General features: G+C 32.6%; 1 protein-coding gene across 3 annotated transcripts in view; it reads right to left on the bottom strand.

Moving 5' to 3' along the window:
* Nucleotides 1-13,883, bottom strand: part of LOC126817803 (uncharacterized) — a 41,544-nt gene that overhangs the window by 9,533 nt on the left and 18,128 nt on the right. For all 3 annotated transcript variants that reach the window (XM_050544952.2, XM_050544953.2, XM_050544955.1), the window contains 19 exons: nucleotides 13,583-13,713; nucleotides 12,948-13,091; nucleotides 12,187-12,387; nucleotides 11,913-12,024; nucleotides 11,527-11,645; nucleotides 10,474-11,115; nucleotides 10,096-10,171; nucleotides 9,613-9,692; nucleotides 9,275-9,392; nucleotides 8,887-8,995; nucleotides 8,136-8,244; nucleotides 7,501-7,686; nucleotides 6,936-7,067; nucleotides 6,033-6,193; nucleotides 5,322-5,457; nucleotides 4,992-5,061; nucleotides 4,396-4,602; nucleotides 2,861-3,033; nucleotides 2,324-2,392 (listed from right to left, as the gene is read on the bottom strand). In XM_050544952.2, coding sequence (XP_050400909.1) covers nucleotides 2,324-2,392; nucleotides 2,861-3,033; nucleotides 4,396-4,602; nucleotides 4,992-5,061; nucleotides 5,322-5,457; nucleotides 6,033-6,193; nucleotides 6,936-7,067; nucleotides 7,501-7,686; nucleotides 8,136-8,244; nucleotides 8,887-8,995; nucleotides 9,275-9,392; nucleotides 9,613-9,692; nucleotides 10,096-10,171; nucleotides 10,474-11,115; nucleotides 11,527-11,645; nucleotides 11,913-12,024; nucleotides 12,187-12,387; nucleotides 12,948-13,091; nucleotides 13,583-13,713 — 2,975 coding nt within the window. The remainder of the gene's footprint in view (nucleotides 1-2,323; nucleotides 2,393-2,860; nucleotides 3,034-4,395; nucleotides 4,603-4,991; nucleotides 5,062-5,321; nucleotides 5,458-6,032; nucleotides 6,194-6,935; nucleotides 7,068-7,500; nucleotides 7,687-8,135; nucleotides 8,245-8,886; nucleotides 8,996-9,274; nucleotides 9,393-9,612; nucleotides 9,693-10,095; nucleotides 10,172-10,473; nucleotides 11,116-11,526; nucleotides 11,646-11,912; nucleotides 12,025-12,186; nucleotides 12,388-12,947; nucleotides 13,092-13,582; nucleotides 13,714-13,883) is intronic.

Here is a 13,883-nt window from a genome sequence, read left to right as displayed (position 1 = left end):
ATCAATTTATGGGTATTTGGCCAGACTGGAATAAAATCTGTGCAATAGCTGATAGTTATCCCCAAATTGCAAGAAAAAAAGCACTTTCTCACCACATAAAACTTGTTTTGGAAATATTAAAACAGATTGACAAGATCATTGGTTCAATATGAATAAAACTCTGTGATCATTAAGTCGAAGCACGTATGTTTGTGGATGGTCAATGTCGAGGGGGTTCCATTTCAATCTGCAGTAGCCTATACAGTAGTTTACACATAATTAAATAATAATATCTACAATGATCAACAACACTATTATAATTTTATTATTTGTGACACTAGTCTCATTGCAAATGATAACATCTATTCTAACACTGATGAGGTCAATATATTGACTGTGCAACTGTTCTTAATTATGCAAAAATGCCCTGTAATTGATGACAAAAGGTTATAGGCTATTTACTCTTAGGCTATATTTACTCTTCAAAAAAAGTAGGGGTTGTTCAGATGCAAATACCTATGCGGGTTGTGATATGATAAATACTAGTAGTCCTGGGCACTTGACATGCTTTGAGAGTATGTTCACAGATGAAGAACTTATCGGCCCAACAGAACCACTGAGCTGCACATGCAACACACAATAGCACCATTGGGCCTACCCGTGGGAGGGGTTCATTGTCAAATTTGACACTTCAAGGAAGGGTTGATGAAAACTGCCACGTGCTGGTTTATCCTATCCATGTTTGCTTTCCTATCGGTTCTTGCATAAGATTTACTGTTTAGCGTATCTTTCTTTTAGTGTGTTACGTTTAATTTGCAATGAGCCGTCTTCAACATGATGAACGTCTACGTGCTATTGGCATGCTTCAAATGGGTTCTACACAGGGAGCAGTAGCCAACATGCTTAATGTGTCACAGTTTGTGATCAGCAGACTGTGTAGTTCAGCTCTGACCGTAGGTCTCATTACACTCGAGGTCGAGTGTAAAATGAGACCCACGTTCAGAGCTGAACTACAGACTGTGGAACCGGTACCAACAAACACACAATGTTATATAGACCTCGTTCAGGTCGTCCTAGAGCCACTACACAAGCCCAGGATCGATACATTCGTACACAGGTCCTGCGAAATCGAGGACAAACGGCAAATCAGCTTTCTGTAAACTTGTACCAAGTTAGAAATCGGCTACATGCAGCCCATTTGCATTCGTGACGATCGCGTGTTGTACCTCCATTAACTCGCCAGCACATGGCAAACAGGCGTCAATGGTGTAAGCAGCGTAGAAATTGGGGTAATCGTCGATGGGCGCGTGTAATGTTATCAGATGAGTCCAGATTTACTCTGGATTTCACCGATAGGCGTGCTCGCGTTTGGAGGCGTGTACAAATGAGCGTCATGCAAACGTTAACGTCAGACAGCATGACGGATTCGGGCGTGGGTTTGTTATGGTGTGGGGAGAAATCACCATGACTGCCAGAACGGACTTGCATATTGTTCAAGGAAGGGTCACTGGTGTGTACTACCGTGACCACATCCTGGCACCGATAGTTCTGCCCTTTGCTCAACGTGCCATCTTTCAAGATGATAATGCCTGTGCCCACCGCGCTCGTGTCGTGAATGACTACCTCCAGCGTCCCCATATTGTCTATAGGGCCTATGCCTTGGCCAGCCATGAGTCCTGACCTTTCCCCTATCGAGCATGTCTGGGACATGATCGGGAGACGTGTTCGTCAACGTCAATCGACAACACTGCAAGAATTGGCCGTGGCAGTGCAAGAGGAGTGGGTCAGATTGCCCCATTAAATCGTCATTGGACGGTTGGTTAGGAGCATGCCACGACGAAATGCTGAATGTCTGAGGATTGGTGGAGCAATTACAAAATTCAAAAACGTCCATTTTCACTTTTGACAGTGTATCTCTTTGCGATTGAAATGGGGCCGCCCGATAAGTCGCCCATATGAACTGTTTATGTTCATGTGTTGGCAATTGGTCTGTTATTAAAATACACTGGTAACCTCTAATAAAAACAGCAGTGCATTGCCGCAGTTTTGTATTGTTTCTGAATATCCCCTACTTTTTTTGAAGAGTATATTACGCATTGTCTTGCTCGACACCATTAAATAACTTAAAATACAGACACTATCTGACACATGCATTTCAATGAAATGCATCACACGGGTCCAATATTTCAAATAGTATAAATAATACTTGATTGGCACGTTGTCAGTACCATTATAAAAAACAATGGTTCGCCAACATCAAAGGATAACGTCACATCTGTATTTTAATACAGTAAAATGATGGCCAATTAGATGGTGATATACATTAAAACACTTATTTATTTACCTCATAAATTAAATCTCTTTCAGCAGTAATAAATGGAGGTAGAGGATGAATTTCTGATAAATGTAAAGACTGAAATATAAAATATTTTCTACTTCAAATTATACATTTAGATGTCCGATTGCCCTGAATGTAGATCTGAATCTCTCCAGATTCAGAGTCCAGTCAGTTTTCTAAACATTTTCAAATACAATACCAGGTATACAAATCTTTGAATCTGTCTTGTGGTGTTTATTTTTTGGATTCGGAATGGTCGTAGTTCATAAGTCAAAGACATCACATGTCTCAAGAAATCAAATCTGGATTGATAAAACTGTTTGTGACCCGAATTGGAAACGAAAATCAGCATTTGGATTCTTTGCAATCAAACACACCCTAACCCTTTATGACCTGCTTGATACAATGAAGACATAAATAAAGCTAATTAGATTCAATCAAATATAGTTAAATATTATGTGGTTGATTAGTTATTGTGAAAACCATAACAAACTAAGGCGTGAGTATAACTTTATTTGGTGTTATCACCCAAGATATTCTTACCTGGTCTTCATGTGAAAATATATCTGGATAAAAGGTAGCAGCACTGAGTGAGAGTATCTGAGCAGACGGAACTTGTAAAAATGTTGTAACACCAGTTGACAAAATATTACCTAACATTGAATCAAATTCAGATCGCATTTGTCTGCCTATTGATCGTAAGAATTCTGTATATCCTGCAACAATTTAAAATTTACAGAACACCATGGTAATGTAATATTCAGTAGCTGTGTTATATTTTGAGCTATAATCAGTTGTTGAATTGTTTTATAGGTAAAAAATCTTGGTTCAATGGATTGTTTATCTTGAGGCTTTTCCAGTTTGTGTTTGCTAGAATTTGATGATAAAAAAAGAAAAAAGCCCAATGACTTTATTCTGAACGGAGTTGTCACTGTTGGAAGTTTGGACTAGAAATGGGCGTCAACTGTGTCCGCACAGCCTACGAGAATTGCCGATCGTTTGATTGACAGACGATAACTCCACCCACATATTCTCGATTATCAAGTAACATTCTCAGTGGCTATGATAGCCTCTCTTGGTAGGCCTTTCATCACCAGTTTCCAGTAGTGACGTCAGTGACTAACGGTAAACTTTAACTTGGTCGGCCATTTTGTGATTTAATTTCAAATGGACGACTGTTTAAATTTAAGCTGTATCCAAGCCATTCGAGGGTATACCGAGTTGACTTTGAGCTTGTCGTGTAAATAAAGGTCTAATTAAAAATTTCTATAACATCTGAAGCCTAAATAAATTAAGACTTGCAATAGGAAGATTTAGCTCTTGCATAATGTATGTTTAAGATAAAAGAACGTTTGTTTTAAACCAACCCCCTGCACTTGCTTCAAGTTACCTTTCCAATTTTCTGGAATTCAATGGGAGAAAAGTTTCCCGGAAAACCCATAATCAAAATAGTAGCTTAGACTATTGCAACCATATTATCTATTAAAATTAAATTCTTGAGTTTGTGTCAAGTTACTGTTGTCTTTTGTTTCTAACTGATTACCGTAGCCGAAAAGAAAGCTTTATGATTATATGTTTAGTAGTGGGATCACATAAATAAAGTCAACCCATAATTGGTGATTTTGTTTGTGTAAATTTGTTGTAGTTAAAGTACGACTCGGGATTCAAGGGGAGAGCAAAATTGAAATGTGAACTTAGGGTTTCCTTTATGAGTGTTGTTTTTCTCTCTAATGTTGTATCTTGTGGCGCCACCAACAAACTAATCCATCTGTCTACTGCATGCATTCCTATCCTGTCAGTGAGAATGCAAATTTTGATATTTTTCTACTTCTTGAGGATGACACTCTTCAAGAAAGGCTTAAGGTTCTGCCCATTCACGAACGATCGACGTGACATTTAGCATGCTTGTTCCTTGGATAATTGCGCATCGATTGATTATCCTTGATTTTTTATATTACATGACAATTTCAAGATGGATGTAATGACGCCATGCTCAGTTCCTGGTCCATAGTAGACCTACACTTGTACTTGTTTTGTTACAAAATCATAGGTCTTAGCTATAATAGTTTATATTTTACCTATAAATTGGTATCTAAATATATCTGGACTATGTAATAGTTTATCTGTAAAATCTGTATCTAATATTTGGTTAGTAACTGCTATATTATTTATTGTTTTATTATAGACTGTTGTATTATATAATACTTCGTTCTCTCCATCTCTATCTCTCATTGCTACAAATGTACTGTTAATATAACTACTAGCTAAATATGTTAATATTCTATCTGAAATAAAATAAATGAAACAATTATCAACAACTAGCAAAATATACATTTGTATAACAATGTTTCCAGGTGGATCCAGATCAGGCAGATGAGTGGATGACTAGAGAGTCCCGATGAAGTAGACATATTGCACCCCACCATTCATAAAAAAAACTCTTTACATTAACATGTTTTATCTTTTTAAAAAAATACACAGTAGATAAACCAAAAGTCAAATATTATGGATTATTCCTCTGCTTGGTGATAATGCCAATTTGCTGAGCACACACTTGATGTTTATGAAGTATAATTACAATGTTTAAAACAGATTATTAGACACCCAAAATGTAGAAGGGGAATGATGTGTAAACATTCTGTTAAGGTAATTAATAATAAAAATAAACACCTACTATCATTATTTACATCCAAAAATAAAAAATGTTGATCTTTTATCTCAGATTTTAACTGTTGTTTTGTTTGCTGAAATTAGGGGTTTATATCATAAAAACAGTTTAATACAATTTATGATAAAATGTTTCAGAAATACATTTACTCTTACATACCCGGTACTTTATTCAAAGAAAAACCATTCAATGCTTAAATTATTAATATATATAATGGAATTGAACTATTTTAAACTATTTTATAGATTCAACTTTCTCAATACTGTAGTTTGCCATGGATTAACAATCCTTCAAATGAGAATCAGAGATGATAATATTTACAAATTAATACTATACCTGAATACTATAATCTTGTAGGATTGTATTATTATTAGAATAAATATGATATAATGTTTTGTTTGTCCATAATATATATAATGAACACATATCTTTTACAATAGGTAATAGTAAATAACTCCCATATAACATGGCTCTGTAAGACAAACAAAAATAAGAACGACCATTAAATAAGTTTAAAGTCCCATAATTTTTAAGTTCTGGCGAGAAATATTTGTTGAAAATTTATCTGAACCACTGTGCCAAGCAACTTTGTATTGTATACTTTTAGCATCATGGGCTATTATGGAATTTTGGTCACATTCACTTGATTTGATATTTGTTTATTTGATGCAATGTCTATTTTCTGTCTTGTCCGCAGGTTTATCTTGTAGATTTTTGTTTTGCGTGTAGTGCGGTCCTACTGCACTTACTATTTGATATACATGTACAGTTGTACATGTAGTATACTGTTTGTATGAATGTATTGAGTTGTCTATGTAATATGTGTTATTGAATGTAAATGACTATGTCTAAGTGTATATGTACGCATGCTGTCCTTCATGGACGTTTTGATGCAATAAACATCTTATCTTATCTTATCTTATGGCACACACCACACACACTATGCTTGCTCCCTTTAAAGAGGAATTTAAACACAATCACAACCCATCTTGACTGAATTATTCAACAACTTTCTAGCAGATTAAGGTCTATCCATTTTATTCTTACCTTTCTGGAGCTTGCAGTTTAAGTAATATTAAGAAATGTAAGTTAATAGATGTTGATAAATATTTTTTTCGATCCGTCTGTTTTGATGAACTGTCAATGTTAATACCAGATTTGGCTTGATATGATAATAAACCTGTGTTACCACTACAATCAATTTTAACCTAAAGAAATAAGAAAATTAATTTATTTCATAAATCCTTTTACCTACATTTAATTAAACTAAGTAGAGCCTTCAACTTATGAAATAAATTTACAGTTATGATACATAATTGTAGAATGAAAAACTACAGGGTAAAATATGAAATACCTCAAGAGAAACCTTTTTGATATGTTATTTCAATTAGTGATGGGGCAAGGTCTGTCTGATTAAATTTTGGTTTGAAATAGTAATAATTTGTGGAAGACACCATCAGTTATATCTTATTACTGGCTTTATCAACAAGTAAATTTTCAACACAAACTAACATATAAAATACCCATCAAATCAACAATTTTTTCCTGGTTCAAATCCAAAAGTTCTAGGCATTTTAATATACATGTAGCAACATTTATGCAGGATGTTAAAGGGCAGTGTATGCGTAATGCACACACTATCAAAGGCTCAATGGTTGATGCTCTGTAATAATTAACATAATATACTATAACTAACTTATGAGTTTATTTTGCAATTTATAATTATTTGCTCTGTAATAATTAACATATACTTATGAGCTTATTTTGCAATTTTATAAGTATATAGTTTGAGTTTGATTATGTTTGATATTATACAATTTACCTGTAGTAGATCAGACATGCCCCACAGAACATAACTAAATAAAAGAACAGGATGGACTTTAGGTATTTCATTAAATCTGGGATAAAATTGGATATGTTATGTCAATCTGAGACAAAATAAATAGTTACCTTTCTTTTAAAAGATTTTAATCGTATTAATATCAATCTGGTTTTATTGTATTTTCTATCTTTACCATTTGTTAGTATCTTTATAGGATAATAATCAGCTTGTACCTGGTGTAAGGCTTGATGAATCAGGCCCTGTAATAACAAGAGTTATCTACTCTTGGTTTTCAAGTAAAAATAATTGGATGGTTAAATATCCAGAATTTCCAAATACTACTGGTAATTCAATTTGAATATATAGACATGTAATTGATCCTAGCTTCGCCAAGATGTGTTCATAAATTTGCTACACTGTCCGGAGTTATCTCCCGTTAGTCTTCAAGTAAAATATTACTCTCTGTCCCAAAGTAGGTAGTCTGCATGGAGCATGGTCACCTCAGATTTCATCCAAATCTATATTTACCGAAATTTATTAATAGGGTATCTTTCAAGAACAAGATGCATAATCTATAGACAACCATGTACAATTGCATCAAAATTTCACATGCATTAATATCATCCATGCCAAAAGAATATATTCATTTGTATTCAATTAAAATATTTTTTTTTTTTTTATTTTGATAAATACCTTCGTCAACTGTGTTAGATTTAACCCCAGAGTTGTTCTCTTCAACATGTCAATAGCTTTTTCTAATTGATGTAAAGAAGGTAATTCCAATATTGTGTTTTCAGCATTTGTTAATAGTTTTCCAAGGTAGAGAAGAAAGCCTTGACTAGTTTGTACAATATTTGTAAAAATATCCATACCTAGTACCTATAATGAAAATTGTTTAAATTTAGAGTACGCTAATGAATTAAGTAAACATCAACAGATCATATTATTATGTCAGGAACCAAATAAATAAATATACAAAATGGGAGAGGAAGAGAGAGAAATAGGGTCTAACATCCACTCGACACAAACCAGGTCATTTTGGGAATAAATATATGGTATAATTTCTTTCAAGAATTCGCTTGCGCATTGGGGTCTGACTGTATGAGAAAACCAGACGACCCGGAAAAACTCCATGAGGTTGGGCAAGCAACCCTACTCCTTATCATGTTCAGGCTTGGGGTTGAAACCATGCCACTTAACTCAATGGCAGACCTTATGATCTCAAGCAAATGTATTAAACCACTCAACCTCTCTTACAAAAATTTAAAGTCAATGGAGATAGGTTGTACTGAATGACTGAAGCTATTTAAAGTAAAGGAGTAACCTACCTGTAACTTAAATATTTGTGGTAATTGATAGAATTGATTAATTAAACGAGGTGACATATTACTGTTAAATACCAGATTATTATATTGTGGTAAAGATGATATTACTCTTCTGAAAAACATAAACATGCTGCACAAATAGAAATTCGTTTACGATATTTAATGACTAAGTAATTGAACATTATTAACACAAGGTACAATTGGGACTTCTAGAGGGTCCACAACCATGATATACCATGTATTTACCCTATTTGCGTACGAAGGGTGGCCATTTGTCCGGAAGTTTTGGTTCGATTTTCACAAAATTCGAACTCGGCCATCATTAGGGTGTAATGGTGATACATTCAAACGCTTTTTTTTATAAATCGGATAAAAATTGTTACCTCTAAATGGACCACAAGCTAAAAACGTAATTTTTCGTACAATCAAGGGCCATAATTCAGGAGATTATAATCCGATATGCGCAAATATAAACAGAAATCAAGATCTTTGGGATATAAACATGCATTTCAAGTTTCATCAAAATCAGATGATAATTGTGACCTCTAGAGTGTCCACAAGCTAAAAAAGTGATTTTTCGTACACTCAGGGGCCATAATCCATGAAGTTATGGTCCGATACATATTCCAATATCGAAAGGAACCGAGATCTTTGGGAGATAGATCTATATTTTCAGTTTCGTCAAAATCGAATAAAGATTGTGGGCGTATAAAACGTTTTTTACTGTTATGTGATTTTTAACTGAATTATTTACCTGCATTTGGCTGTAATAGTATCTTCATCAGCAGGTAATGTAGTTAAAATATCTGATGTTGGATATAATAAAGATAGTTTACTACTTAATAAACAGTGATCACCTCTACCTGTATAAATTTATAAAAGTGACAATTCAAATCTTGTTTACCAATGCCGACTTTTGTTTTACATGGCTAAGCATTGAGCCCTGTGAGGTGACATATACTGGTACTATTTGTACTTTTTGGGGAACAGATATAGTCTCTATGGTAAGCTGGTGGATTGGATAAATAGATTGAATAATAAGAATCCCAGACATCTGAGGAATATATCTCGAATGCTAATGTCTAACATAAGTTGAAGTTGTTTTTATTATTGATTCGATTTTACGATTATTATTAACTTACCATACACGAAGATGTTGTGTTGATTTTGAACTGGTAGTATTTTGAATACATGTTTCTTTATCTTTCTCCAGTTGTAATCAAATAAATTCTCATCAAAATTTACATATTGTGGAGAACTCTAAACATTTAACAAAAACATGTTATTATTCAAATAAACAAGAGATAAATCAAACGATGTTAAAACTCTGTAATTATAAGGGTCTGTTGGGGTTGGGGAATTCGGGTGTAACCCCATTATTCTAATGTATTGGAGTTGGACATAACCGTTGCATTATTGGCAATTGAATCAAATCATTTCAATACAGTAGAATTATTCTGAGATTTTTCCATTTACTTACATTTTTTGGCAATTTGTCTTGATAGCTTGTGTTTAGTGTTGTAACTTTAACTGTGAAACCATTATTTAATGTTGGTATAGCTGTAAAAAAAATCTGTACTTTTATTGAATAGAAAACAGTAATGTCAATAAAGAACTAATGTCATGGTGCATAGGAATCGTCTGAATACAAAGGTAAATTGAATCCTTCTTTGTCAAGTATTTAATTTTCTTGGATTTCTAGAATATAGATTTACATTTATCAAATAACAAATATAAGAGTCTTTTTGGATATTACAAAATCAAGAATATCATATCATGCATCTTGTGTTGTGAGCCAAAAGTGTATTTTATCATACTTTTATCCCAGCAACAAAATGTTAAAAACACCATAAATATATTATCAATACACATTTCCCCACCATTCAAATTCATTCTTTACAGAACAATTCTAAGGAAAAAGGCAGATATCTTTTGAAATTTGTTTTTTAAAATTCTGGCAAACCTTTCGATTGTTTTCTTAAATTGTAAATAAACCCATTTGAATAACTTCTATCAGACGATATAGATAACAATTTCCTCTGAAAAAAAACCAACATTTTTTTAAATGGGCAATCACTTAATTGCAATGATATAAAGGATTTGATAAAAACGAGAGATGCAGGTCAGACTGTTGAAATTAAATAAATTTGCTTGAAAAAATATCTGATAAAACAGGGTAATTGTAAGTATAAGTACTGAATTGTAATTGTAAGATACTTCTGAAGAATGTTTGAAAAGAGCTTAGCTACCTACATGATCTTCATTTTCTTAAAAAAATATATATACGCAGGTTGACCAAAATGTGTATCTTTCTAAATCAATTATATTCTAATAGACAAACCTTTCTAAAACCAAGTTCATTTAATTTGCCTTTTGTTGTATTATTAGCTGGTATTTCAGGATCTTTAATATGAATGTTACCATTATTCTCTTTTCCAAGTAAAATAGATGACAATTTATTTGGTACTTTAGTGTTACGTGAATCTGGTTCTACTTTCTCTAGACTATTCACCCTTATTCCTTTGTTTTCTTTAAATAAATTTAATTTTTCATATTTGTCATTTAACTCTTTTGTATCTTGTTCATTCTTTGACATTAAAAAAACTTGTGTAACCCTTGTTCTTGTATTTAACTGCTTTTCCTTTAAATGATTAAGTCTATCTGGTAAATTTTTGGTATCATATTTCATTTTGTCTCTAGTGAAATTTTTGAAATTGTTTTTAAATTTGGCGTAATGTTTCTTCATGTAACTTGGCCTATATGGAATTTGTGTTGATTTTACAAATGGTTTTGTTAAATATTCCAAGCCCATCTTAACTTGTTTTTCTTCTGTTGTTATAATAGTGTCCATCACATCTGGGGAAATCAGTGCAGGTTTTAACTTCCTCTTCAAAGATTGTGACAAATCATTGAGTCGGATATTCTGACTTTGGTCAAAGTTTTTATATGGATTATCATCAATAGATCGCTGTCGATCATTCACCTTAAAAATAAATTTTATAAATTTGTATGCATAATTCAATTTCTGCAACCCTCGTGAAAATAAAACAAATTCTTAAGCATTAATGGCCAACCCAGTCTGTGAAGGAAAAAGAGTTCTTAGAAAATGCCCCGTCATATACCAGTATCATTCTCTATTCTCTTTAACAATCCTTGTAACTAGTGAGGACATTTTGTTCTGAGAAAGGTCCCTAAATGCTGCATATTCCACCAATACTGTCCTAGTCTACTTCCTCCTCAAATAACACTTCTTTTGTTTATTCCATAGATAAATAAACTGTCCATGATAAATTCATAATCATTGAGGTAAAATTTATCCTGAGTAATCCAATCTGCTTAAATTGTAATAAACTTTCTAAGATCTATTTCTATTATTATATTTATAACTACCAACCCACATTGATGTATAGTTGATGTTGCCACCATGTAAAACTAAATTTATATCATATTGTTCATTGTCCACTTGTCTTAAAAGTTTTGAGAATACATTTTCCATTGTGGTTACAGCTGGATCTATATACAATAAAATATATAACACTGTCAATCAATCAATTTAGATTAGGTTTTAAAAAAAAGAAAAAAAAAGGTTAAACAAAGAATGATGACTTATCTGGAAAGGACAAACTAAAACAGTGTCAAAAGCAAAGAAAGCCAACGGGCATTTTCAAATTCCCGGACTGCAATGGGTAAATGACAGCCATGTTAGAAAGACATATATGTAAATATTAGTAGTCATAATCATAGGAAATGATAATGATATTTCTTTTATAATTTATTTACCAGTTTGTAATATTAAATCAAGTGGAAGGGTGTTACTGTCAACAGTCTGGTTGATCCTGCCATCATCTGTAAAAATATCCACTGCTTTTCCAATATTGTATTCTAAGTAACACTATGAAAACAAAAAAATATATATATAGATATATATATATATATTATATAACGATTAACTTTTTCTATCTCAAATTAATCAATTAGGGAGATTTTTTTTTCAGCTTTAAGAAAATTAAAAGTTTGAAATGAGAATGTCATTGTTAAAGCCTGTTTACTCTACCTGTTTTCTTGTATACTGTGAACAGAAAGTTTCAGATAGTTCCCTTTTACAATGATTTATTTGGACATGTATCGCAACTCTCTCCATTTCCCATAAATCAGATCCACGAAGTATTGATGTTTTACAGTCCAAATTGCCAACATTGCAGGCTTTATTTAATAATTCACTTGGCCTCTCCCAATTGTCTATGAAATAGGATTCCTGAAAAATGATACCAGAATAAAGATTAAATAGTCAAAAGTATTTTATCAAAAATATTTTGGTCCCCAAATTATCCAACCCATCAATTCTATAGCTTAACATATTCCAATTTAATGTTTACATTAGTTTGTATAGATCTCACACCATGATCATCATGTGTCAAATAAAGTAATAATAATTTAGCTCTCTTAATTACGTACAAGTCAGTCACTTCTCCATGAAGATTTTGTTAATACCAATAGGTGTGCTTAAATACAGCATAATTTTTTATATTTGAAATATATGTAAAAAGGGATGCAGTCTTTAATTTGCAAGAAATTGATCAAATTATACATTTCTGCCCATTTTTAATAAGCCAATACGAGACCAGGTACCATTTTAGAAGGCATCAACTTGAGCTGGGATCAAATGTATACAAGATCTGCACAAAAGTGGTGTCTTTAGGTAGCCGTATTTCGAGAATGGTCAAGTACCGCAAAATAATTTATCACTCTCTCCACCAGCCCCCCCCCCCCCAATATTAAAACTTAAACATAAACAAAACAAAAAACAATCAATACCTGTCCTTTAGGAAGACTAAAATCCATCACAAACACTTGTTGGGAAACTGATAACATTTTTGCTGTTAATTTTTCATATTCATGAGGGAGAAGACCTACATTCATATCTGTTATCTTGCTTATTATCATATTACCAAGTAATAACTGGGGAAAAAATAATGACTAAAGAATATGTGTCACAACTTAAGAAATCAATTAAAATCAAATTTTTCGCAAAAGAAATTAATTAAAAGCATCACAATGAAAAATATAATTCAAAGTATTCTAAAAAAAAATAATTTGAATGCAAATTAGATTTTTAAGAGGGTTGATTTCAGTTGTTGGCAATATGACAAAAATAGGATTTACCAGCAGAGGTGGCAAAGCATCAGAGTTTTTAGATAAACGTGTGTGTTTGCGGGTATAAATGTTGTTAGCAAGAGGGCCAATTTGCTTGATATATATATATATATATATATACGATCACCAGAGTAAGTATTCTCTAATAGGCCAACTCTTAGTTCTGCCACAGAAAACGGACCTTTTCTTATAGAATATAGCATAATAAGATACTACACATTATTTCTATTTTCTATGAAGAAAATATCAACAAATTATTTAAAAATCATTATCAAGGAGAAATATTATAGACTAACCGGGTATGATACAATATTCTCCTCTAACCAATTCTCAATATCTTCATATCTCTTTATTTGTCCAAGGTGAAAATTTCTCATATTTTTAGAAAAGTGTGGGGAATTTTTACATTGTTTTACACTGACATCATCTGTTAAAATAAAATAAAGAAAAACTGGTAACACTAACACAATTATGCCCTGACTCCAACATAATCAAATGTGTCAGATAGTACAGCCGTTTTGTGTTGTCTGGGATAGGATTAAAATAACAATTAAATAGTTATTTTTCATCCCCACCTTTCTTGTCAGGGTATATTGC

This window comes from Patella vulgata, chromosome 4 (genome assembly GCF_932274485.2).
Source record: "Patella vulgata chromosome 4, xgPatVulg1.2, whole genome shotgun sequence".
In the NCBI taxonomy this organism is placed as follows: Eukaryota; Metazoa; Mollusca; class Gastropoda; family Patellidae; genus Patella; species Patella vulgata.
This window is presented reverse-complemented; position numbering and strand designations above follow the sequence as displayed.